Genomic DNA, 26,932 nt, shown 5'->3' on the forward strand with positions numbered 1-26,932 from the left:
TTGGGAAACTCAGACAACACGAAAGAGAGGTGTGGGTGTATTGGTGTGGGCACATTTCAATGTATGCTTGTGAGGGTGACTGTATGATGTGCATGAGTTTGTCGGTGTTTGTAATTGCCAGTGGTTGGTGGTTTGTGCATCGAATTAAGGGAAGTCAATCAAAACATTGATTTTGGTATGTTATTACATGATTATTGAAGCTATTCATTAAAAAAAGTTGACTCACCTGAGTGTAATTACCACCGTATAACCTAATAATTTATTTGACTAAAAAAAACTTTTTTTTTTAACGTTATCCAGCAAGTTATTACATTAACCGGCTTCATTACATTAAAAAATAAATAATTAACCGGTGTTATTACTTACATTAACCGTTGTTTAACATTCCTTAAATTCAATTATGTAAAGGTGAAAGGGGTCCAGTGAAGGTGAGTTGCAGGGGTTGTAAAAATGTAAAGTAGGGTCAAGTTGGCCCTGGACACTGATCTAGGATCATTTTTGCATTTCCTTCTCCTAAGATTAAAATTACTTTATTGGTCAATTGCACATGAGGTCCAATCGAAATTTGACTTCTGCTTTTAACCCTACCACTCCAAAAGAGACACATACATACAAATACAGTTTGCGATTTCGTATTTTTTGTAGCTTATCTTTATTTATTTTGTACATAATGTTTCCACTATTGCTTCCAATTACCGAAAAAGAACTCCTGGACATCAAAACAGCGATCACTAACCTCGATTTGGATGAGGCTTTCTACTTCAATTAATAGGAGGTAAAGGACATACTGCTCATCCCAGACCAGGCCCAAATCCCCCAACACTCGGAAGAGGAGGCGTCATAGAGGCCGGCGTGAGGGATACTTGACGAGACTACGTCGGTGACTGGTAAACCGCGTCTACCATCCGTTCTATTAGTGAACAAGCAATCACTGAAGAATAAACTGGATGAGCTCTTTGAGACTATCCTATCAATGTGATATGAAGAACTGTAATATCCTACGTTTCACTGAGTCGTGGCTGAACAAGGACATGGAAAATATAAATCAAGCTGATCGGCAGGACATAACAGCAGCGCCGCCGGGTAAGCTCAGGGGTGGTTAACAACAGCTGGTGTGCATTCTCTAATATTAAGGAAGTCTCAAGGTTCTGCTCCCCTGAGTTAGAATACCTCATGATAAGCTGTAGACCATGGTATTTACCAATAGTTTTTATCTATATTTTTCTTACCTGTCTATTTACCACCACAAACCATTGCTGGTACTAAGTCCGCAATCAACGAGCTGTATTGGGCCATAAGAAAACAAGAAAATTCTCACCCAGAGGAAGCGCTCTTAGTGGCCAGTGATTTTAATGCAGAGAAACTGAAATCTGTCTTCAAAATTTCTACCAGCATGTCACCTGTGCAACTAGAGGCGAATAAAAACTTTAGATCAACTTTACGCCACACACAGAGATGCATACAAAGCTCTCCATCGCCCTCCATTTGGTAAATCTGAAAATAACTATCCTCTGGATTCCTGTTGACAAGCAAAAACAGGAAGTACCAGTCACACACTCAATACGGAAGTGGACCGACGAGGCATGTTAAACTACAGGACTGTTTCACTAGCAGACTGGAATATATTCCAGTATTCATCAGATAGCATTGAGGAATTTACCACATCAGTCACTGGCTTCACTAATAAGTGACAATGTCGTCCCCACAGTGATCGTTTTCATCCTCTCCCTGATCCAGTCTGTAATACCTACATGTTTCAAGCAGACCACCATAGACCCACAAGGTAACCTGTCTAAATGACTATCACCCCGTAGCACTCACATCTGTAGCCATGAAACACTTTGATAGGCTGGTCATGGCTCACATCAACACCATCATCCCAGACACCCTGGATCAATTCCAATTTGCGTATTCCATGACGCAATCTCTAATTACACTCCACACTGCCCTTACCCACCTGGACAAAAGGAACACCTCTGTGAGGAGGCTGTTCGTTGACTACAGCTCAGCCACAGCAGCCTACAAGCTCATCAACAAACTAAGGACCATGGGATTAACACATCTGCCATGCTGACCCTCAACATGGGGGCCACTCAGGGGTGCGTGCTTAGTCCTCTCCTGTACTCCCTGTTCACCCATGACTGAGTGGCAACGCACAACTCCAACATTAAGTTTGCCGACGACACAATGGTGGTACGCCTGATCACCGATGACGATGAGACAGCCTACAGGGAGGTCAGACACCTGGCAGTGTGGTGCCAGGACAACAACCTCTCCCTCAATGTGAGAAGACAAAGGAGCTGATCGTGGGCTACAGGAAACGTAGCGCCAAGGAAACCCCCATTTACATTGACAGGGCTATAGTGGAGCAGGTTGAAATCTTCAAGTTCCTCTGTCTCCACATCTCAAGGGACCTATCATGGTCCCAACACACCAACACAGTTGTGAAGAGGAAATGGCAATGCTTGTTCTCCATCATGAGGCCAATTTTTTTGGGGCATGGGCCCTCAGATTCTCAAAAAGTTATACAGCAGCACCATTGAGAGCATCTCCACTTGGTATGGCAACTGCTTGGCATCCGACTGCACGCACAAACTACCAGGCGGTGTCAGAGGAAGGCCCACAAATTGTCAAAAGACAGTCACCCAACTACGCTCTGTGCACGCACAAACTACGCTCACGCACAAACTACGCTCACGCACAAACTGCTGAACGCTCACGCACATCGACCACTAAAAAAACGCTCACGCATACTCACTGGACTACCTACGCTCACGCACATACTACGCTCACGCACAAACTACGCTCACGCACAAACTACGCTCACGCACAAACTACGCTCACACACATACTACGCTCACGCACATACTACGCTCACACACATACTGCACTCACACACATACTACACTCACACACAGAGTACCACTCAAAAGTATGGACACACCTACTAATTCAAGGGTTTTTCTTTATTTTTATTATTTTCTACATTGTAGAATAAGAGTGAAGACAACACTACTATGAAATAACACATATGGAATCATGTAGTAACTAAAAAAGTGTTGAACAAATGTTATATTTGAGGTTCTTCAAAGTAGCTACCCTTTGCCCCGGTGACAGCTTTGCACACTCTTGCCATTATCTCAACCAGCTTCATGAGGCAGTCACCTGGAATGCATTTCAATTAACAGCTGTGCCTTCTTAAAAATTAATTTATGTAATTATTTCCTTCTTAATGCGTTTGAGCCAATCAGTTGTGTTGTGACAAGGTAGGGGTGGTATACAAAAGATAGCCCTATTTGGTAAAATACCAAGTACATATTATGGCAAGAACAGCTCAAATAAGCTAAGTGAAATTACATTCCATCATTACTTTAAGACATGAAGTTCAGTCAATGTGGAAAAGTTCAAGAACTTTGACAGTTTCTTCAAGTGCTGTCATCAAGCGCTAAGATAAAACTGGCTCTTATGAGGACCGCCACAGGAAAGGAAGACCCAGAGTTACCTCTGCAGCAGGGGATAAGTTAGAGTTAACAGCCGCAGGAATTGCAGCCCAAATAAATGCTTCAATGAGTTCAAGTAACAGACACATCTCAACATAAACTGTTCAGAGGAGACTGTGTGAATCAGGACTTCATGGTCAAATTGCTGCAAAGAAACCACTACTAAAGGACACCAATTATAAGAAGAGTATTGCTTGGGCCAAGAAGCACGAGCAATGGACATTCGACCAGTGGAAATATGTCTTTTGGTCTGATGAGTCCAAATTTTAGATTTTTGGATCCAACCGCCGTGTCTTTGTGAAAAAAAAGGTAGGTGAACGGATGATCTGCACATGTGTAGTTCCCACCGTGAAGCATGGAGGAGGTGGTGTGATGGTTACTTTACCATACACTTAACCAGTATGGCTACCACAGCATTCTGCAGTAATATGCTATCCCATCTGGTTTGCGCTTAGTGGGACTATCATTTGTTTTTCAACAGGACAGTGACCCAACACACCTCCAGGCTGTGTAAGGTCTATTTGACCAAGAAGGAGAGTGATGGAGTGCTGCATCAGATGACCTGCCCTCTACAATCAACCAACCTCAATCCAATTGAGATGGTTTGGGATGAGTTGAACCACAGAGTGAAGGAAAGGCAGCCAACAATTGCTCAGCACATGTGGGAACTCCTCATAGACTGTTGGAAAAGCATTCCAGGTGAAGCTGTTTGAGAGAAAGCCAAGTGTGTCCAAAGCTGTCATCAAAGCAATGGGTGGCTATTTTGAAGAATCTAAAATATCAAATATATTTTGATAGGTTTAATATTTTTTGGGGTTACTACATGATTCCATGTTTTATTTCATAGTTTTGATGTCTTGACTATTATTCTAAAATGTAGAACATAGTTAAAATAAAGAAAAACCCTAGAATGAGTAGGTGTCCAAACTTTTGACTGGTACTATATATTGATGCCACACACCCACTCACACTTTCACACTCTTCACACACGCTGTTGCTATTCTGTTTATTATCTTTCCTGATTGCCTTATCATTTTTACCCCTACCTACATGTACATATTATCTCAATCACCTCAACCACATCGTAACCCAGCCCATTAACTTGGCACCAGTACTCCCTGTATATAGCCTCGTTATTATCTTATTGTGTTACAATTTCCTTTTTTCCCAGCACATTTTCTTACTTTCTAACTCTGCATTGTTTGGAAAGGGCTCGTAAGTAAGAAGTTCACGGTTCACCCATTGTAGTCGCTCTGGATAAGAGCGTCTGCTAAATGACTTAAATGTAATGTAATGTATTCGGCGCATGCAACACATAAAATTCTATTTGATTTGGATTGCTTTGACAGATTTTGGAAAGGTGCGGGGAGCTGCCACACACGCCTCAATTTGCCAGCTCACTTCCTGCCAGATTTTTCCACTCGCCCACGGCAGTTAAGGTTAAATTAGGCATGTGAGGAAAGTAAGTTGATCCTAGATATGTGTATACGGGAAACATCTACCCGTAACTTAAAACCCAACAGCCATTCAAATCAAATCACATTTTATTGGTCACATACACATGGTTAGCAAATGTTAATAGACTGTAGTGAAATGCTTGTGCTTCTAGTTCCGACAGTGCGGTAATATCTAACAAGTAATCTAACAATTCCACAACAACTACCTAATGCACACACATCTAAAGGGATAAAATAAGAATATGTACATATAAATATATGGATGAGTGATAACCGAGCGGCTTAGGCAAGATGCAATAGATGGTATAAAATACAGTATATACATATAAGATGAGTAATGTAAGATATGTAAACATTAATTAAGTACCATTATTTAAAGTGACCCATTTATTAAAATGGCCAATGATTCGAGTCTGTATGTAGGCAGCATCTTCTCTGTGTTAGTGATTCAGAAGATACATACACAATAGGATTTAGAGGATGAAACCATGAACTATATTTAGGAGAGGGGTGTTTTGAGTTACCTTTGGGGTGTCTTTAGGGCTGCCTTTGGTCCCAGGTGTTGGTATGTCAATAATAGTAGCACCTGCTGGAGAGACGAATGCCGTCTACAAACCAAAAAGCAGGCGCAGAACATATTATGGAAATGTGGTTGAGAAAGCGAGGCAACAACACATTTATGCACCATTCCAATGGACAGTGAAGAGTCCTAATCCCATTCTCCAGCATGTAAAATAGCACAATCAGTAAGCTCTTTGCGGTCATGGTGACGGTTGAAGTAAGCATATCTGAATGCACCATAGGTAAGGCTGAGAAGAAGTCAATGGTAGAGTGCCCAAGCAGCTGCAGACTTTGTGAATGAAGTGTTTCAGAAGATGAAACTGAGCATGAAGAGAAGAGAGGGATAAGAGAGATTCCATGTAACAGAGTACACTACACCCATGTTAATGAGGGAAGGGGGTTAAGAACATCAGAATGCGCCAAGGTTGTCCCAAAGGAATCTCCAAAGACCCAGCTAAGTCAGTCTACCTCTGGCATCGCCACTTTGGCCGTTCCTCTTTGTGTTGTCCCTGCTGTAGTAGGACTTCCTCCCGCTGTGGCATCACTTGCTGTGGCACCACCCATTGTCACGGACACCACCCCTGGCTTTGTAGCCATGGTGGAGGCGGCTGATGCACTCTGTAATGCAACGAAGCTCGGTTACATTTGATTACTTTCAGCTTGCCTTATCCAATTGCTTCCCGATTTCATTCTGTGCCTTGTGATCGAACAACAAACGACTGATCATCAAGTCTGTACAGATGCATACGGTACTATACATAATCGTGTGCGTACAGATATAGGATCTTAATTTGAGCCAGTTTGCTACAGCAGGATAATAATCCTGCGGCAACAGAAATTACAAACTTCAGAACCCTTTTTAAAACTCAAATAAAACTCTAAAATATGACAAGTCTTAAATGTTCTGCATTGCAGAAAAGTCAACCTGCAACAGGGTGATCAAATTAAGATCCTACATCTGCAGATACAGTGGGGCGAAAAAGTATTTAGTCAGCCACCAATTGTGCAAGTTCTCCCACTTAAAAAGATGAGACAGACAAAATGAGAAGAAAAAAAATCCAGAAAATCAAAATTGTAGGATTTTTAATGAATTTATTTGCAAATTATGGTGGAAAATAAGTGTTTGGTCACCAACAAACAAGCAAGATTTCTGGCTCTCACAGACCTGTAACTTCTTCCTTAAGAGGCTCCTCTGCCCTCCAATCGTTACCTGTCTTAATGGCACCTGTTTGAACTTGTTATCAGTATAAAAGACACCTGTCCACAACCTCAAACTGTCACACTCCAAACTCCACTATGACCAAGACCAAAGAGCTGTCAAATTGTAGACCTGCACCAGGCTGGGAAGACTGAATCTGCAATGGGTAAGCAGCTTGGTTTGAAGAAATCAACTGTGGGAGCAATTATTAGGAAATGGAAGACATACAAGACCACTGATAATCTCCCTCGATCTGGGGCTCCACGCAAGATCTCACCCCGTGGGGTCAAAATGATCACAAGAACGGTGAGCAAAAATCCCAGAACCACATGGGGGGGACCTAATGAATGACCTGCAGAGAGCTGGGACCAAAGTAACAAAGCCTACCATGAGTAACACACTACGCCGCCAGGGACTCAAATCCTGCAGTGCCAGACGTGTCCCCCTGCTTAAGCCAGTACATGTTCAGGCCCATCTGAAGTTTGCTAGAGAGCATTTGGATGATCCAGAAGAAGATTGGGAGAATGTCATATGGTCAGATCAAACCAAAATATAACTTTTTGGTAGAAACTCATCTCGTCGTGTTTGGAGGACAAAGAATGCTGAGTTGCATCCAAAGAACACCATACCTACTGTGAAGCAAGGGGATGGAAACATCATGCTTTGGGGCGGTTTTTCTGCAAAGGGACCAGGATGACTGATCCGTGTGAAGGAAAGAATGAATGGGGCCATGTATCGTGAGATTTTGAGTGAAAACCTCCTTCCATCAGTAAGGGTATTGAAGATGAAACGTGGCTGGGTCTTTCAGCATGACAATGATCCCAAACACACCGCCCGGGCAACGAAGGAGTGGCTTCGTAAGAAGCATTTCAAGGTCCTGGAGTGGCCTAGCCAGTCTCCAGATCTCAACCCCATAGAATATCTTTGGAGGGAGTTGAAAGTCTGTGTTGCCCAGCAACAGCCCCAAAACATCACTGCTCTAGAGGAGATATGCATGGAGGAATGGGCCAAAATACCAGCAACAGTGTGTGAAAACCTTGTGAAGACTTACAGAAAACATTTGACCTCTGTCATTGCCAACAAAGGGTATATAATAAAGTATGGAGATAAACTTTTGTTATTGACCAAATACTTATTTTCCACCAAATAAATTCATAAAAAATCCTACAATGTGATTTTCTGGATTTTTTTCCTCATTTTGTCTGTCATAGTTGAAGTATACCTATGATGAAAATTACAGGCCTCTCACATCTTTTTAAGTGGGAGAACTTGCACAATTGGTGGCTGACTAAATACTTGTTTGCCCCACTGTAGGTATGCAGTGCATGCCTGTGTATGATACAAGTGAAACCTGATTAGCTCAGTAGGTCAAGCCAAAGGAATTGAGTAGTTCAAGCCAAAGGAATTTTAAGGGCACCTCAAGGTCAGGTTCTTATAAGGGGTAACTATAAAAGCTCTAGTCTAGGGGTACGGTATTTGACTCAAATAACCTTAAAACACCCTATTCAATCAGCATTATCCCATACACTCAATAATGTATGTCAGCTTAGGTGACATAACTATCATGGTTAAATGTGACTATGTTGACATAACATACCACACTGAAGCACATAGTCTGCTTTGAAAAATAGCTTTGCATGTTCAACCAAAGCCTCTCCCTGGGTTACACGCAGAGGCAGAAACCAGGATAAGTGACATTTTATGTTGCATTGTCATGGAAAAGGCCCAAAAGGGTAGTTGAGCGACACATGAATACGCCACCACAGGTTGGCATCTCTACCCTGTGCCGTCACCATGGCATTGTCTGGGCATAGAAGAGAGAACATTTGGAATAAATTCAGGGAAGAGATTCAGGCAAAAGACAACATCTCTGGGGAAACCAGTTCTGCAATCCCTTTGTCCCGAGTGGTCAACGATACAACGAACACCTAAACCCATGTTGAAATGTTGGTTGCACTTTGATTAAAACCCATTTATAGTCCTCCCACAGCTCAACCAATTACCACAACAAAAACATTCAACCAAAAGAACAGTTTGTCCAATCTGTTTAGACCCTATCAATATTCTTATTGTTATTATTATCACTATTATTATTATAAATAAATATTGGGCTGGAGACCAGTTAAAGAAGGTGCAGTTGAATGTGTGCAGACTAGAGGCGTTCTCTGGCCTTAATCTTTCTATTTTCTGGAGCAAGACCAACTAGCAGAAAGTTCTACAGTGTTTAGAGTGGAGCTTTTGCACTGACAGAAGTTGGGATCAGATTGACACATACAACAGTCAATCTAAGCTGGACCTAATAATAGAACTAAGAATCAATTAACCTCGTGATTTGTACAGTATGTCATTTTTTGTTAACAACCCATTTCTTAACAACCTATGTCTGGAGGTCAACACATTTTATAGAGCCAAAGAAGTGCTGCATGTTTTCCCTCAATAAAACCAAGCACATAACAATACCAAGCCTACAGGCACATTACCAGGCCTCCTGAACATATATAACGTATAGAGTATAGAAGGTGTAAAACATAATGAACATAGAACGTATAGAATATAGAAAATGTCATTCTTAAACCATTGTTCTACTTAGGGATGCACGATATATTGGGGAACAGATCGGAATCGGACGATATTAGCTAAAAATGCCAACATCGGTATAGGCCGGTGTCTAGCTTAACGCTGACGTGCAACATTGATGTCAAAGCTGACGTGCATACCTGTATTGTCACGAATATTACCGAAGGTGACTCCCCTTCTCGTTCGGGTGACCAAACTAGAAACAGGTGCTACCAATAGACAAAACTAAACGAACACAGAACAACGGATCGTCGCCGGTCTACTAGCTATCGCCGATCCGTTGTTCTGTGTTCGTTTAGTTTTGTCTATTGGTAGCACCTGTTTCTAGTTTGGTTGTTAGGATAGGGTTATATATAGTCTGTTCAGCCCGCTTCTGTTTCGTGCGGGCTTGTTCTCCTGTTTCCTTGTTTGAGTGTATTATTGTTGGCATTTTGAGTTTCACGCTGTCCGTTTATATTTTTGTTCATTTGTGTTTCCACTTTTGTACATGTTATGTTTCCAGGACATAAAGCGTGTTGTTTTTCCCACATCCTTTGCTCTCTGCGCCTGACTCCACACCTCTTCACTCATTTACTCTTAACATGTATAACGTAGCTACATGACGTAATGACCCCACGTAAGATTTTGCGCTACATGTGCAACACAGCATTCCTAAGCTAACCCACAATATCTGCTGTGTGGATCGAGCAGTCAACAAGTAGAGCAGTCAATTGAAAGAATAAGAACATTTCAGCGAGACAACTCATAGGCGAAATCCATTGAAGCCAACATAATGGAATTCATTGCCCTTGACAATCAACTGTTCTCTGTCGTGGGTGATGTTGGCTTTCACCGACTGGTTGAGCACCGGTACACACTACAGAGTGCGCTATTTTTCAGATGTTGCCCTACTGGAGTTACACAGCAATAGCATCACTGCTATTAGCTTCACGACATGCATACTATGGAATGCCGATTGTGTCTTTGCGTGTCAAAAAAGATACAGTAGCACTGTCAAATCTGTACAAAAAAGTCTGGAAACAAGCGAACAGAGGCCACGAACGATGTGTTTCCAATACCGCGCAGGTAATAAAGCATAATTTGTCTGACCTCAACTTCTGGGGTAGCTAGCTTTAGCTTGGTACCTCACTAGCATCAGTACAACCAGCCTGAAAACAATAACCAGTAGAAACTGCAGTCATTTTCATTATTCTAAGCCAAGATTTAGGAATCCTTGTGAGTAAGTATTAGCTAGGTTGGCACTTGTTGTTCGCCTATTGAAATTGAACTTCAGTTCATGAAAATAAATAGCCAGCCAGTTTCTCTGTATATATCAATAATGTCGTTCTTGCTGCTGGTGATTCTCTGATCCACCTCTACGCAGACGACACCATTCTGTATACATCTGGCCCTTCTTTGGACACTGTGCTAACAAACCTCCAAACGAGCTTCAACGCCATACAACACTCCTTCAGTGACCTCCAACTGCTTTTAAATGCTAGTAAAACTAAATGCATGCTCTTCAACCTATTGCTTCCTGCAACCTCCCGCCCGACTAGCATCACTACTCTGACCTAGAATATGGGCGGTTCTGACCTAGAATATGTGGACAACTACAAATACCTAGGTGTCTGGTTAGACTGTAAACTCTCATTCCAGACTCACATTAAGCATCTCCAATCCAAAATTAAATCTAGAATCGGTTTCCTATTTTACAACAAAGCCTCCTTCAGTCATGCCTCCAAACATACCCTCGTAAAACTGACTATCCTACCGATCCTTGACTTCGGCGATGTCATTCACAAAATAGCCTCCAACACTCTACTCTATGCAGTCGATCACAATGCCATCTGTTTTATCACCAAAGCACCATATACTACCCACCACTGCGACCTGTATGCTCTCGTTGGCTGGCCCTCACTACATATCCGTTGCCAAACCCACTGGCTCCAGGTCATCTATAAGTCTTTGCTAGGTAAAGCCCCGCCTTATCTCAGCTCACTGTTCACCAAAGCAACACCCACCCGTAGCACACACACTAGCAGGTATATTGCACTGGTCATCCCCAAAGCCAACACCTCGTTTGGCCGCCTTTCCTTCCAGTTCTCTGCTGCCAATGATTGGAACAAATTGCAAAAATCTATGAAGCCGGAGTCTTATATCTCCTCTAACTTTAAGCATCAGCTGTCAGAGCAGCTTACCGATCACTGTACATGTACACAGCCAATCTGTAAATAGCACACCAGACTACCTCATCACCATATTATTACTTATACTGGGGTGCAAAAGAGCAAGAGTGTATCTACTTGCAGATCATCATCTGTACATCTATCACTCCAGTATTAATGTTACATTGTAATTATTTTTGCCTCTACGGCCTATGTATTGCCTACTCTTCTACATTTGCACACACTGTACTTTTGTGTTATTGACTGTATGTTTGTTTATGTGTAATTCTGTTGTTGTTTTTGTCGCACTGCTTTGCTTTATCTTGGCCAGGTCGCAGTTGTAAATGAGAACTTGTTCTCAACTGGCCTACCTGGTTAAATAAACGTGAAGTATATAAATAAATAAAACTAAACACTGTTGCCCAAAGCTAACATTATAAGCAGCCAGCTAGCTTAATCTGGCTAGTGAGGCTGGAACGGACCAAGTTGTGTTGTGAAGCTAGCCACAATAAGGATTAGGCACAATAGTGGAATTTGTGGTTTGTCTTCAAAATAAAAGTATGTAATTGACAGTGATGCAAATGAATAAAAGTAGTAGAATTATGCAACACTTTTATCTTGAAGGCTAACTGCAAAGTCCAGTATCGTCGCTAATCCTTATTGTGGCTAGCTTCACATAGAAGGGTCCGACCACCATTAATCAAATAAGAGTGGTCTTATAAATTAGGGTTATTTAAGAGCTATATAGTAGCTAACTATAGATACTGAAACGTGTCGTTTTGCTATGTTTTTGGGGAAGAACATTGTTTGCAACCATGAGCTAGCTATGTTTTTTTTATGACCAGCAAGCACTGTAGGTGCACGAGACAACTTTACCATCATCATTGCATACGTATCGATGAATCGTTGAGACATATGAAATACGAGTGATTGTGTAATCAATGTGTAATAACTACGTAAAAAATTAATGAACGCGTTAAATTATTATGTGACGTGCAGTCATATTCAGGTCCTGATTGGTCAACAAGCTAATTTGACACATCAAATAGTGTTACTTGCCTAGTGGTTAGAGCGCTGGGCCAGTAACCGAGAGGTTGAAGGATCAAATCTCCGAGCTGACAAGGTAAAAATCTGTCGTACTGCCCTGAAAAAGGAAGTTAACCCACTGTCCCAGGTCGTCATTGTAAATAAGAATGTGTTCTTAACTGACTTGCCTAGTTAAATAAAGGTAAAATAAAAAATTCTAAGTGTTATTTGAGGTGTATCTTTTTTGACATGCAAAGACCCAAACGGCATTCTATAGCAAAGACCCAAACGGCATTCTATAGCAAAGACCCAAACGGCATTCTATAGCAAAGACCCAAACGGCATTCTATAGCGAAGACCCAAACGGCATTCTATAGCGAAGACCCAAACGGCATTCTATAGCGAAGACCCAAACGGCATTCTATAGCAAAGACCCAAACGGCATTCTATAGCAAAGACCCAAACGGCATTCTATAGCAAAGACCCAAACGGCATTCTATAGCAAAGACCCAAACGGCATTCTATAGCAAAGACCCAAACGGTATTCTATAGGAAAGACCCAAACGGCATTCTATAGCAAAGACCCAAACGGCATTCTATAGCAAAGACCCAAACGGCATTCTATAGGAAAGACCCAAACGGCATTCTATAGCAAAGACCCAAACGGCATTCTATAGCAAAGACCCAAACGGCATTCTATAGCAAAGACCCAAACGGCGTTCTATAGCAAAGACCCAAACGGCATTCTATAGCAAAGACCCAAACGGCATTCTATAGCAAAGACCCAAACGGCATTCTATAGCAAAGACCCAAACGGCATTCTATAGCAAAGACCCAAACGGCATTCTATAGCAAAGACCCAAAAACGGCATTCTATAGCAAAGGAAAGACCTATAGCAAAGACCCAAACGGCATTCTATAGGAAAACGGCATTCTATAGCAAAGACCCAAACGGCATTCTATAGCAAAGACCCAAACGGCATTCTATAGCAAAGACCCAAACGTTCTATAGCAAAGACCCAAACGGCATTCTATAGGAAAGACCCAAACGGCATTCTATAGCAAAGACCCAAACGGCGTTCTATAGCAAAGACCCAAACGGCATTCTATAGCAAAGACCCAAACGGCGTTCCATAGAAATCCTGGTTGAGAATGAAACGACTAAACAAACAAATAAAACAGCACAGCAAGTAAGTGAAACAAATAGGTTTTGATGATGTTTTATTGGTAATGGGGACATACGTAAATGTCAACTAAATAACTTTTGTGTGTGTGTGCTTGTAGCTTTTATTGAATTAAGCAAGTCAGTTAAGAAAAAATCTTATTTACAATGACGGCCTACCTCGACCAAACCCCGGATGACGCTGGGCCAATTGTGCGCCGCCCTATGTGACTCCCAATCACGGCCGGATGTGATACAGCCTTGATTCGAACCAGGGACTTTAGTGATGCCTCTTGCGCTGCGATGCAGTGCCTTAGACTGCTGCGTCATTGTGTGTGTTAACTATTTAACTGTACTAGAAAGCTTAAAAAGGCCACAAAAAAAATGTAATATCTGTTATCAGTATCATTTTTTGGCAAGGAAAATATTGGTATCGGCCAAAAATATAATATCGGTGCCTCACAAGTTCCACTCCCTGCAGATTTGGGTGTGACCAATCCTTTGCCTGATTAGGCCACACTGAACAACACTACTCTTTTGAAACAGGAAAGACATTAACAGTACCAAATATCGCCCAAAGAAGGGGTCAAATAGACTAGAAGCCAGATTGGACTAAGACCTATCCCAAAGAAAAGGTGACTGCAGGCTATGGACTGAGCAAAGGAAGAGGTGTGTATGTGTGTGTTGACGTTACCTCAAATTGTGCTGGATTCACAGCCACCTGTGCGACTGAAGTGGGTGAATACTGTCTTGGCTGCGACTGGAGAGAGAGAGAAAAAAAAACACAATTAACAGGAATCGTTGTCACTCAATGCAAAAAACAAAGACTTGATCACTGTCAGAATCATTGATACCATAATGTATAATCCTGGCTTGAAATAACTCTGAGCAAAACAAAACAAAAAGCATTCCATGCTGCTCAAATGTCTGGAGAAAATAATGAATGATGCAGTACCATTTCCTCAAACACATTCTCCATGACAAGAGAAACATCACATGAAGCAATCCTGTTCCATTGATAAACTGACCAATGATTCTACGTACAGTATATTCACTAGCGGTGGGCCACCGATGCTAAATGAATAAGGGAAACACTGGTGTGTGTGTGTGTGCCATATAATTTGATCAAAACAGTTTGTCTAAGGACTTCTATACAGCTTTTTCTCATAATATTACATAACCAGGTGGATCCCATTTCCCACTGTGTTTTGTATATGGAATGTACACATTGTGACTGAAGCAGTGATAGTTAGTTACAAACATTGCAGGTTTAAGAAATGCAGTAAACAAGGTGGAATATGTTAAACAGTGCCCTTTCAGTGGTGGTGAGCCACAGGGCAAGAAGCCTACACCCTCTCCACCCATACTGGCTAGCAGAATGTATTTCTTATTCCCAAGAATGTGTGTGAATGTGTCATGCCCTGAAAAGTACTGTATCTTTAAGTTTCAGAGCCAACCAACCAGTCATGCCGGCTCAGAATAATTCTACATGTTACAGAGAGATGGCTGGGAGATAAAGACAGTCAGACAGAGACAGATTGAGAGAGAGAGAGAGTAAGTGTGACATTGAGGTTGTGGCCTTACTAGTCAAACTGCATACTACATTCTTACTAGTGAAATACTGTACTATAGTATTCAGACAAACTTTATTTTGCCATACTACACTACTTGGAGATGATTACTGTTGTTCACTCTGACAATATTACTTAATCTATGTCCAGTGGGAGGACAGTGGTGTTGACACACTTGACAAAAACCTTGTTGAAACCTAGTTAAGAGCTTTAGCAAGGCTGTGACCTTGCCCTTCAGCCAATACTAAGCCAAATTAGGCCTAGGCCAAGTTCAAATACCTTATAAGTGCTTTCCTCCCTCCTTTTCCTTGAGGCAATCACTGATTTGTTCAGGATTAAATAAGTGAAATCATCATTAACAGCCTGCTGTTCTTCACCAGCCCAATCGTATGTTGATCAGTTAGTGATGATCAGTAATGAACATCAAAGAAGGAAGGGAAGGAAGGAAAGAAGGAAGGATGCATGTTTAAAATATTGGAACAAGTCCCCACTCGGGTTTGGAGAAAGTAGCAAGGGAGGGGCGGAAAGTAGGCTGACGAGTCACGCTGCCCTCCTTTCTGATAAATATTTGGGCGCTAGGCAACACACCAGAATCCGCAGGCAAATTAAAAGATAGACAAAGAAAGAGTGCTGTTTTGGCGTGGCACATGGGCATACTGACTGGCTCATCTTTTGGAAACCAAAGAGATAATACTAATTCTATCTGTGTCTATCTCTATGTTGACTAAATATCCCAGAGACCTCTATTTAAATGCTGTTGAAATATTACCCAGGTTTACTTTAAATTGAATTGCAGACTATGGTTGATAAAAACAAATACTTTGTTGAGGTGGAAAACAAACACAAAACAAAGATTTTTTATGAAAGGCATTTGACTGCACTTGAAGTCATTTGATCATGGCAGCCAAGGAACATGGCAGTCTCACTGCCAGCTTTCTCCTCTTGTCTATCAACCAACAGCACAACACAGGAAGTGTTTTTTTGTGTAAAAACAAACCACACTTCTCATTTCTAATGTAACACAAACTCTTTATTTAGTATCAAAAAGTACACGCTCAAAATACATATTTGTCAAGTCAAAGATCAGTTGGACTCACTAAACAACGGTAATGATGAACAGCATTTAGGTTTTATTTATTTCCCCAAGACAAAACAAGATTATTATTATTGTTTACATTGCACACTTGGCCAATATCCATGCATTTTCAGCTCTGGTGAGCGAACTATCAATCAATCAAATGTATTTATAAAGCCCTTTTTACATCAGCAGATGTCACAAAGCACTATACAGAAACTCTGCCTAAAACCCCAAACAGCAAGCAATGTAGATGTAGAAGCAGTGGCTAGGAAAAACTAGGAACCTAGGAAGAAACCTAGAGAGGAACCAGGCTCTGAGGGGTAACTACTAGCTAGACATGTTAGGCTAGCTCACCTAACTACCCAGACACTATATTAGAGGCAGATAGATTAACAACAATCAATCTTACAACACACACCCATGAAGAACCACGCAATGCATTGGGAGGGTAGAGAATACAGGGCAGGTACCAGTCAGCATGAGAGCATGCACTCGGGCATCGTCTCCGTGACAACCGGGACAGTGCAGATGAAACCAGCCAGCCACATCAATGCAACTATCAGACTCCAACCTAAACAGTGTCATAAAATGCCAGTAGCAGTCACTTTTACTGCTGATTGTGATAGGAGACTGAGTCTAAACTATTGAAGGTAGGCATACTTCTTTAGACTAACCCAGTATTGACATTTTTACTGACTAGACATTGTTGTTGAAGATTTTCTTTCATTATTTTTATCTGGTGTCAGTGTATAAGCCTAAGCTTTAGGGCCTAACTGTACACGCAGCAAATACACGCCAAATGCTTTTGGGAACTTGGGCAGAAAAAATGTACGTTGATCCACTGAGGCAAAAAAGTACATTTTTGGAGTTTAATGCAATATGTGAAAATCTGCTAAATGGAGTTGAAAATAAAGAAAATGTGGCCAGAACAGTAGCCTAATGTTGGATAAAGACATTGTGTGATGATTGTGAGGCGCTGTACAAATTTGACAGTCACAAGATGGGACGTCAATGGTACACTAAATTTAAGATTAGTTAAATGGAACAGTAACTAACAAATGCACACTGACTGTAGGTCTATAACGTCTCACATAGCCTTAATATTAACTCCTGCAGAATTAAGCATTTCTTGCAGTAAAATTATACACCAAATGTACATTTGGACTCGGGAACAGGAGTGAAGAAATATGATTGATTTTTTCAGCATCCATGAGAGAATTAATGCGCGGTTAGGGACCAAATGTAAAGATCGTGGTGCTATCTAGTGGTCCTGTAGCTCAGTTGGTAGAGCATGGTGCTTGTAACGCCAGGGTAGTGGGTTCGATCCCCGGGACCACCCATACGTAGAATGTATGCACACATGACTGTAAGTCGCTTTGGATAAAAGCGTCTGCTAAATGGCATATATTATTATTATTATTATTATTATATTATCTATATCAGCATCATAAAAGCTGATAGTATTTCAACCACATAAAATATGCATCCAGGCCGAATGGAAATCTTATCAGAAACATGTTGGGTCGTTTACACAGCTTTTAATTCCCTTCAAACTGCCATCTGGAATTTTTGTACAGAAAACCTTTCCGTTTCTTTTGTGATTGCATTTTCTCCCTGGTCCCTAAACGTTTTTGCTGTGTGAGAGAAGCAGAGATGAAAGAGAACTTCATTGATGTCAACTAAATTCAAACAATAATTATATTGATGGATGTACATTGATGAACATATTTTCTGGTGAGCAAGGATTTATTTTGTCTTCTAGGGAAAGAAGTAGGCCAATAACAGAAGAGAAGCTGCATGTATGTAATTCACAGGAGGCTGCTGAGGGGAGGACGGCTCATAATAATGGCTGGAATGGAATGGTAAAAACCACCTGGAAACCATGTGTTTGATGTGTTCAATACCATTCCATTTATTCCGTTACACCCACCCATCCTCCCCAATTATGGTGCCACCGGCCACCTGTGATCAAATTATAGACAAGTTGACTACCAAATAGCCTACCAAATGTCAGACATTATGAACAGAAACATAGTCTTATCTAAATTAGGCTTAAAAAAAGAAATAATCCCACACCCCTTCAAAAAATTGTTCCAGCACCTGACTGTACAGCTCATTTTCTATTTTAGCGGGCCTCAGAATTTCACTTTAAATCACATATAGTCGGGCGATTGCGGGCGGGTGAACAAACAGATGAACAAGTACACACACACACACACACACACACACACACACACACACACACACACACACACACGTGAACCGCAGTGTAAAGCTAAGGGTTATAGTTACTGTGGATAGCAGTAACAACAAGCATACAGTTCCAGCTGATAACTAGACACCAATATCAGCGAATAGAGATAGTTATAGGACGTAACATTGTATTGGTCCCATTATGGCGTGTGTGAGAGCCTGGGCAGCAACAACTTCTACTTGTATGGTCTTGGTAAACAAACAAAGTATAATGCCCATATACATGGATGAACGCTTCACGGCAGACTGGAACCATTTAACACAGTTTTGTTTCTAGCTACAGCTTATTTGGAAAGCATTGTGTCAAGTCACACCGGTTCACACTGACCGTGGCTTGTGCAGAAAGTAACCCATCGCAACTTTTTCCAACTGATTTGTTGTCGACAAATGTTTGCAACGGAAACTATTTACTCAAAACTGAAAATATTTGTGACCCATTTCAGGAAGCTAGGCATATGTCGCATGTCACTACTTCACAGGAGATGCATTTTTGGGCAGAAATGTCTTCTCTGAACTTTCATGTGTCTTAATAACAAACTTGTATTTAATCTATAAATACAAATACAATTGTTAAAGTACGAGACTAGTTGTTTTAGCCACGGAAAAAGTCAGGAACCTTCCGCTAGCAATGATTGGCTGAGATAATGTATGAGCTGGACATCCAGGGAGCTGAGTTTGGATTGGTCTGCCATGTAGCATGCTTTTGCCTATAATGTGAGCTGCTCAGTATGTATTGATAATCCTTTCTACCGCAGCTTTTTTGAAAGGTATAACGTTAGCCATCTAGAACTACAAAAGGTTTTACTACTTCTCTCAACTACATTGATGCCCTGAGTTTAGCAATCGCTATCGACAACAAATCAGTTGGAAAAAGTTGCGATGGGTTACTTTCTGCACAAGCCACGGTCAGTGTGAACCGGTGTGACTTGACACAATGCTTTCCAAATAAGCTGTAGCTAGAAACAAAACTGTGTTAAATGGTTCCAGTCTGCCGTGAAGCGTTCATCCATGTATATGGGCATTATACGTTTCAAATTTGGTCAGAAAGTTGTTTTCATTGCAAGTTCAAATGTACTGATAGCTACCTAGCGAATGTTAGTTTGCTTATTCGCTAGCTAACATTACATGTATGATCTATGTAGTAATATTATACAAATCAGAAATCCATTTGCATTGCTAGTTATAACCTAATGTTAGCTAGCTAGCTAACATTGAACCAAGTTGGTTAGCTTTAGCTACCTGCAGTTTGACAATCAGTTTTTTATTGGTAGTAGTATGAGTTGGGTTAATGCCTGTTCATTGTTTAGCTAGCTAGCTACATGACTAAACAAAAGACTCTACTTTGCCAGATGATTACATGACCCATCAAGTTAGCCTGGTGTGCTTAATATTAGGACAGTTGAGAAATAAATATATTAGGCCTAGCCTATAGAAAGCTGATGGGCTCCATCTCTTTTTAGAGGCAATCACTCTTATCTTGCACAATTGCATAGCCTGTAGAAATGTGCAACATGAGCTCAAGAAGTGTTTAATTAGATTTTTGAACTACATTTGCATTCATGTCAGAGTGATTAGGGACAATAGAGTGCTGAGTACCAGGCAGTTAGCAAGTATGGTAGGCTACTAATGACCATCAACAGTATCAGAGCTTGGAGAAGCCTAATTACCATGACTAAATGGTCACATGGAATTTCATTGCCTTCATGACTGGTGACCGCCGGTGTGGCGGTAATATGGTCACAGCAACAGCCCTAGTGTAGACAAAGAAGAGCTCTCCAGTAAGTGTACCAAAACAAAAACGGGATTGCAAGTTTATCAACTTTCAAAGCAGAATGACTTTCCCATTGTTCCTCAACTGCAGTGTATGATGTACAATTTTCTAGCTCTGAGTTTCTACTTTTATGCAATGTAAAAAAAACATTTTAAAGGTTAGTACATTGGACCGAATCCTGGTGGTGGGTCACATTTTGCAACGGAAACAAGAGTTTCTATTGGACAAATTCAGGTAGGTACCTCCCCCGTTTTGTTCCGTTTGGTTATTTTTGTTCCTAATGAATACACCACTATTGTTTGAACAGGTATAAAGCCAAGGTTGGCAATTTACTGACACCTGCAGTTATGGAATGTTTGCTCACAAGTATAATTCATTGACCGATCCCTCCGGAATTATGCGATCCTTCCTCAACCCACAGGAAGTCCCACCCAACAGACTTTCGGGCACTAGAGTGCTCGATCTCCATGGTTTAATTGGAGCTTATTCAACAATAGGCTTGTTCCTCCTAGGGGTTTAATAAGAGCTTATTCAACAATAGGGTTGAAAGAGGTTGTCTTTGCTCTAATGAGATGAGTTATGAAAACTGATTACTAATACTGGGCCCCACCCAACAGAACGATACGTGAAAAAAGCTGGGCTCCCGAGTGGTGCAGCGTTGTAAGGCACTGCATCTCCGTGCAAAAAGCGTCACTACAGTCCCTGGTACGAATCCAGGCTGTATCACATCCAGACGTGATTGGGAGTCCCATAGGGCGGCCCACAATTGGCCCAGCGTCGTCCGGGGTATGACGTCATTGTAAATAAGAATTTGTTCTTAACTGACTTTCCAAGTTTTAAATAAAGGTTACATTTACACTTACAATTCCAAAGCAGTTGGCTAACCTGGTCACAATGTATGTCATTACTTTGAAATTGACCCAAACCCTAATCACAACTAGGCTAACTGCTACAGTGATCTCAAAGGAGTTGGCTAACCAGCATAGGCTACAAAGTACTGACCTAGCTAAATTATTTAGGGACAATGATGTCTAGTTGTGTCATATACTAGTTTGGTTGGTGTTATAGCTATAGTGCAGTAAATTGGAAAATAGACATCAATGGCTACAATGCACTCCAAAGGTCACATGCATTCAACATGAGAGACCTCATGACATGGCCTGTGTAACAGTAGAACTTTAGACCGTCCCCTCGCCGATACCCGGGACCCTCTGCACACATCAACAACAGCCACCCACGAAGCATCGTTACCCATCGCTCCACAAAAGCCGCGGCCCTTGCAGAGCAAGGAGAACTACTACTTCAAGGTCTCGGAGCAAGTGACGTCACCGATTGAAACGCTATTTAGCACACACCACCGCTCACTAAGCTAGCCGTTTCACATCCGTTACATCTGGACGTATGCTTTGTCTTGCAAAGATGTCATTGAGTAATATTTGACTCTATCAAACACCGCATACTTCCTGGGGTGGGTATAATGTGTGTTACATTCCAACACGAATGTTCCAAAAAAGCTTCGTAAATAACAAGGATGCCAGCAAACATCGCATACAAAGTAACATGATCAATTCACCTAGCTAACTACCTGCCGAATAGGCATCAACTCACCACGTTGCTTATTCTTAATGTTTGTCCATAGGCTACCAGAGTGAGGACAGACAATTTTCGGAATAAACGCGGTGAGTGAAAAACGTAACAAAATTGCCCATTCCCTACCGGTATCTTATTCTGCCGCTATACAACTTTGTATACGTTGTTTGTTGGCAACCTTGTTATTTACGAGGTTTTTGGAACAGATTCCGGTTATAACGTTTCACAGATTATAACCACCCTACTTCCTGTTGTCATAAGCATAATTAATATGATTTTTCACAATGGATCGTCTCGTACTTCAAAATGTCACATCAGCAATATGGTAATTGACTCAGGCAGAATGTGTGTGTGTGTAAATAAAATTATGTTCGCTCTTAGTTTCAAAGGCTCCAGTTGTCTCTGCCCTGTCTGAATTTCTAGAATCTGTGAATGTTGAGAATGTTTTTGAGTGTAAATAAAATCTACACCTTCAGTAGTACTCTGATGACAGCAAGTCTAATTGAATGACTAAGCAATTTGCCTCCAATCAATGCATACACATCTCTGTATTTTCCCCTAGGTCACCTACAGCTGTATTGAGCTCTTTGCCAAGTTTCTTCGATAACATGTAAAGGACATGTACAGAGAAGAAGCCCCATGGTCTCCTCGAGTGATTTAAGTAACATATGTGGTGGATATGTCTGCTCATGAAAGATAAAACAGAACGTCACTCATCAGAAGTGTCTGCCACTTCGGTGATATTACAAACCCTCAAACTAAATCGATAGGGTTGGCACCAAGAGAGAAAACTACAACACACACACAGGGAAAACTGTGTTTAGGTACATACCATAGATTTGAGTGTATCCTGTATTTATCTGGGTAATCCCAAACTGTCCCGATGACAGGTTCATTTAGATTCACTTTGGATTAAGTATACGATTGACACAGAAAACACAGACTAGAGAAAAAAAACTTCTGCTCCTCCGACTAGGATAAACCCGACAGGTCAATTCTGTTCAATCCCCTCCCCCTTTTCCAACAAGGAAGTGACGCAGCCTGGACCTGATTGGTCGAAAGAGGACACTGCCCTCCTTTCACAAGGATAGCCAGGAAAAACAAGCAAGACCCGTCAATTTCCATTTGTAAGGGAAAGTTTGGGTTGAGTCTTCTGACTGGGTGTGTGTGCGTATATGGAGGTAGGCGCGGCAGCACAAAAATACAGATACAACAGCTTACATGTAGAAACAAGTAATGAGGTCACTTCCAGGTAAAAGGTCCCATGAGCAGCAACGTGAAGTTCATGGGAGCATGTCAAATTGGGTGTCAAATGAGAGCTAAGAGTCTATTTCTTTATTTCTAATTGAAGCATATATATATATAAATAAACCATTTTCCTTCCTAAAAATAAGGGAAAGCAAAGGCTTTGATTTTGGGTCAGATTTAAAAGGGGTCTTAGAAAACATCTATCAGAAAAAAAGTGTTAAGGTTTTAGAAATACATCAAAACACGATAATGTTGATAATGCCAACTAATATCAACACTTATATTTAGTTTTGGATAAATGTTTTTGCCTTCTGTAAGTGAAACATTGTCTTGTGCCTTGAAATTCCGTTACCAAAAACCCACATCTTACAGATATTTTCTCATGTCTCTCTCATGGGGGAGGATAATGAAAGTTCACAGTAGTAACAAGTAAAGGTAAACCTAGCAATTAATTAGATTTGTTTTACTGATATCAATTTTGTTTAGGAATTTTTAACTGATTAAGACTCAATTCGTTACCAATTTTTTTGAAAAATAGGTAACGGAATTTCTGCAATTGAATAGGCTACAATGGGAAATCATAGTAATAACAACAGTCGGGTTAACAAGTTTGGACAGCAGAGTTCAGTAAAGAAAAGTAGAGTATAGTACACAGTAGAGCACATGAGCTGAGTACACTATAAGGTACTGTATTGTACTGAACTATGCTCTACTTTACTGTATTGTACTGTACTTTACTAAACTATACTCTACTGTAATCTACTGTACTGAACTCTAATCTACTTTACTGTTATATGCTGTGATGTACTCTACTGTGCTGTACTTTGATGTCCAAACTTGTGAAACTTGGTTCCGATGTGGTCCAGACCAACCAAATTTGGTCTTGTTTGGAACAGAGCTCATTAAAATAATAGCCAGTGTTTAGAATAATACTGAAATATGCACAAAGTAGGATATTGCATATTTACACCTTTGTGTACCTATTTAGAATACATCACCATGAAGAGAATGACATTCATATGCATAATTATGCATTTCTGGGTAGTACAGATCAAGGACCCATGATGTAATTTCGTTACAGCAACTCTGTTACCGGGTGTAAATCCAATTCACTTACTGTAGTTCAATGACCAATGTACATTTTTTCACAGTCCATTTGTCATGTCATAGCTGACCCCATTCTATCTACAGACATCGGTGAATCTTAGTTTGGAGCAGATAATTACGTTTTTGGAAAACAAGGACACAAAAAAACTGAGGGAGATTTGAACAAATTTCGGTTACCAAACTTAGCACCTAAACACTTCTACCAGTAAATGTGCTTTTGTAAAATGTTCTGTGTATTGTTAAAAGTAGTCATTGTGTGTAGAGTTGTATGCTTTGTTAAACTTTGATGATAAAGTAATAAAATATGATATGCTATTTAGCTGACGCTTTAATCCAAAGCAGTCTTACATGCATACATATTTCATATAGGTTGCCTAAGCAGGAACTGAACCGACGACCCTGGTGTTGCCAGGCAGGCCATGCTCTACCAACTAAGCTACAGAGGACCAAATCTTATGTGGAGTGAAGGTAATCAACATATAGTTGATGGTGATAGAGATGGGTGTAGCCAAAGCAGTCTGGGCAGAGGTGGTTTTCTGCAAGGTCTGTCTGTCTGGCAGCAGTAGGGTGTGTCTGATACACTCACTGCTTAGGAATCAGAACTGCAGTGTCTAAAAAACAGCCAGAGCGAGAAAAGTGGGAGAAAGTGAGAGAACATAATGAGGGAGAAAAGAGAGGCATATAAATACAGACAGAAAGATATAAAGAACGAGACAAAAGGAGAGAGAAAGAGGGAGAGAGGGAGCATCGCATGCAGCCTCTAGCACAAACTGCACCCTTTTTACAGAGAAGCAATGGTTTGGGGGAAAGAGAAAGAGCAGAGCTAAGTGTATGCTAAGGAAAAGAGGGAGGAGGGAGGAAGGGGAAAGAGAGCAAGGGGACTGGAGGGGGGATGAGAGAGAGGAAATTTTAGAAAATAATGGAGACCCAAACACAAGCACAGCCACGCTGTCTCTCTATGCAAAACAATTGTCAAAGACCTTATTGTAGCTACTATGAAAACACACAGAAAAATGTAGCAATGGGACATTAGCCAAGCCTTAAGTAAGAGTGTGGAACAACATGTTTACACACTACCATGTCATATGAGCTTTGATTTAATTAATTAATAAACATATTGCAAAACTCGTTTGCTTGACTCCTCAGATAGAAGGCAACTTCTTAAACAATGTATTTTCTAAGATGAGGAACCACTATATGTAAAAGTGTTAAACTGAATAGAGCCTGTCTAGCAGGGTGCCTCCCCCTAGCGTCCAGACACAGTATGGCACCTGGGCAAAATGAGTGGAAGTTATTGTAAACTACAGATCTGAGTGTGTTTTAAAGTGAACAAATTCTATTTCATTCTAAGGGGAAATCCTCCGAACCATTGTAGTGTGATACCCCTTCAATGCACCTTATCCCTTCAGGCTTAATTTGGGTAGTCTAGTGGTTAGAGCGTTGGACTAGTAACCGAAAGGTTCCAAGTTCAAATCCCCAAGCTGACAAGGTACAAGTCTGTCGTTCTGTCCCTGAACAGGCAGGTAACCCACTGTTCCTAGGCTGTCATTGAAAATAAGAATTTGTTCTTAAGTGACTTGCCTAGTAAAATATATAAATAAAATTGTTACTTTGTATCTGTGAAGGTGTTTTAATGACAATTATACAACGGGTGGGTCTAATCCTAAATGCTGATTGGTTAAAACCACATTCCAGACAGAGTCTATTCTACAAGTTACCACCAGCTAAAAAATCTATGATGTTAAAATGCCTATTTACTCTGTTCCATCTGACCAATATATCCTCCAAACACCAGCTTCTCGGGCATTTTCACTTAAAGATATAATCTAAAGTACAATACATGTAATGTTCTCAGCCAACGTTTGTTGACAACGAAACATGGAAGATAGAAAGGGCTAGATGAAAATGGACAGATCAGGCAGAACTTGTTTTGGGTGGTCCACGTTGCTCTGGGCGGTTTTATGATGACGCAGCTACAGACAGGGGAGCTGATGAAAGGTTCCACCCAAGTAAAGCTCACACCCTGATGAGTTGTTGTTTGCTGTTGCCATGCCTTTCACTTGTTTTATGTAATAACATCATGTAATACCTATACAGTGTTCCCCAGACGTTTGTCCTGGATCTGAAGGCTCTGCATTGTGTCTGTATTCCTCCAACCGGATTGGATCTAAAAAAAACTTCCTTAAAACAGAACGAACCACTGAACTCTCTTCTTGCTATGTAGTCGCTGCCCTTAGCATTTATTTGTGTTTTATTTGTGTTGAGGGATCTGAGGAAAAATCACCTCCATCTTTATCTTCCCTACTGACTCTAGCGTTGTACACAGTCCGTGCATTTCCACTAGTGTGTGTGCATGCGTGCATGTGTGTAGGCGTGGCATGCTTACACTGGGGTGGAACAACTCGGGTGGGAACGACTCACTCGGTAACTCTTGGTAACCTTTGGGTGCTTTCTTAAAGCATTGACAGCAGTCAAAAGCAGGCTGTTGCAGTCAAGGGAGAAACAAAAAGTTGCTTGTTAGTTGTATTCTAACACAACATGGCAGTGGTAATATGCTTCCATTGTTTCTAAGAATTTTTTGTTAGAATGTCAAAATAAACTCTACCCTCCATATTATCCTTACACACTCACAAACTGGAAATCCCAATGGTTGGCGAGAGAGCTTTCTTATTTGAATCTGTCATAA

The 26,932-nt window shown here is 41.0% G+C and overlaps 1 protein-coding gene across 1 annotated transcript in view; it reads right to left on the reverse strand.

Annotated features, from left to right (window-relative positions):
• Positions 1-26,932, reverse strand: part of cast (calpastatin) — an 86,209-nt gene that overhangs the window by 35,143 nt on the left and 24,134 nt on the right. The window contains 3 exon segments of the mRNA XM_046339955.1: positions 5,482-5,565; positions 5,987-6,136; positions 14,323-14,388. Coding sequence (XP_046195911.1) covers positions 5,482-5,565; positions 5,987-6,136; positions 14,323-14,388 — 300 coding nt within the window.

The sequence above is a fragment of the Oncorhynchus gorbuscha genome, linkage group LG03, assembly GCF_021184085.1.
Source record: "Oncorhynchus gorbuscha isolate QuinsamMale2020 ecotype Even-year linkage group LG03, OgorEven_v1.0, whole genome shotgun sequence".
NCBI lineage: Eukaryota > Metazoa > Chordata > Actinopteri > Salmoniformes > Salmonidae > Oncorhynchus > Oncorhynchus gorbuscha.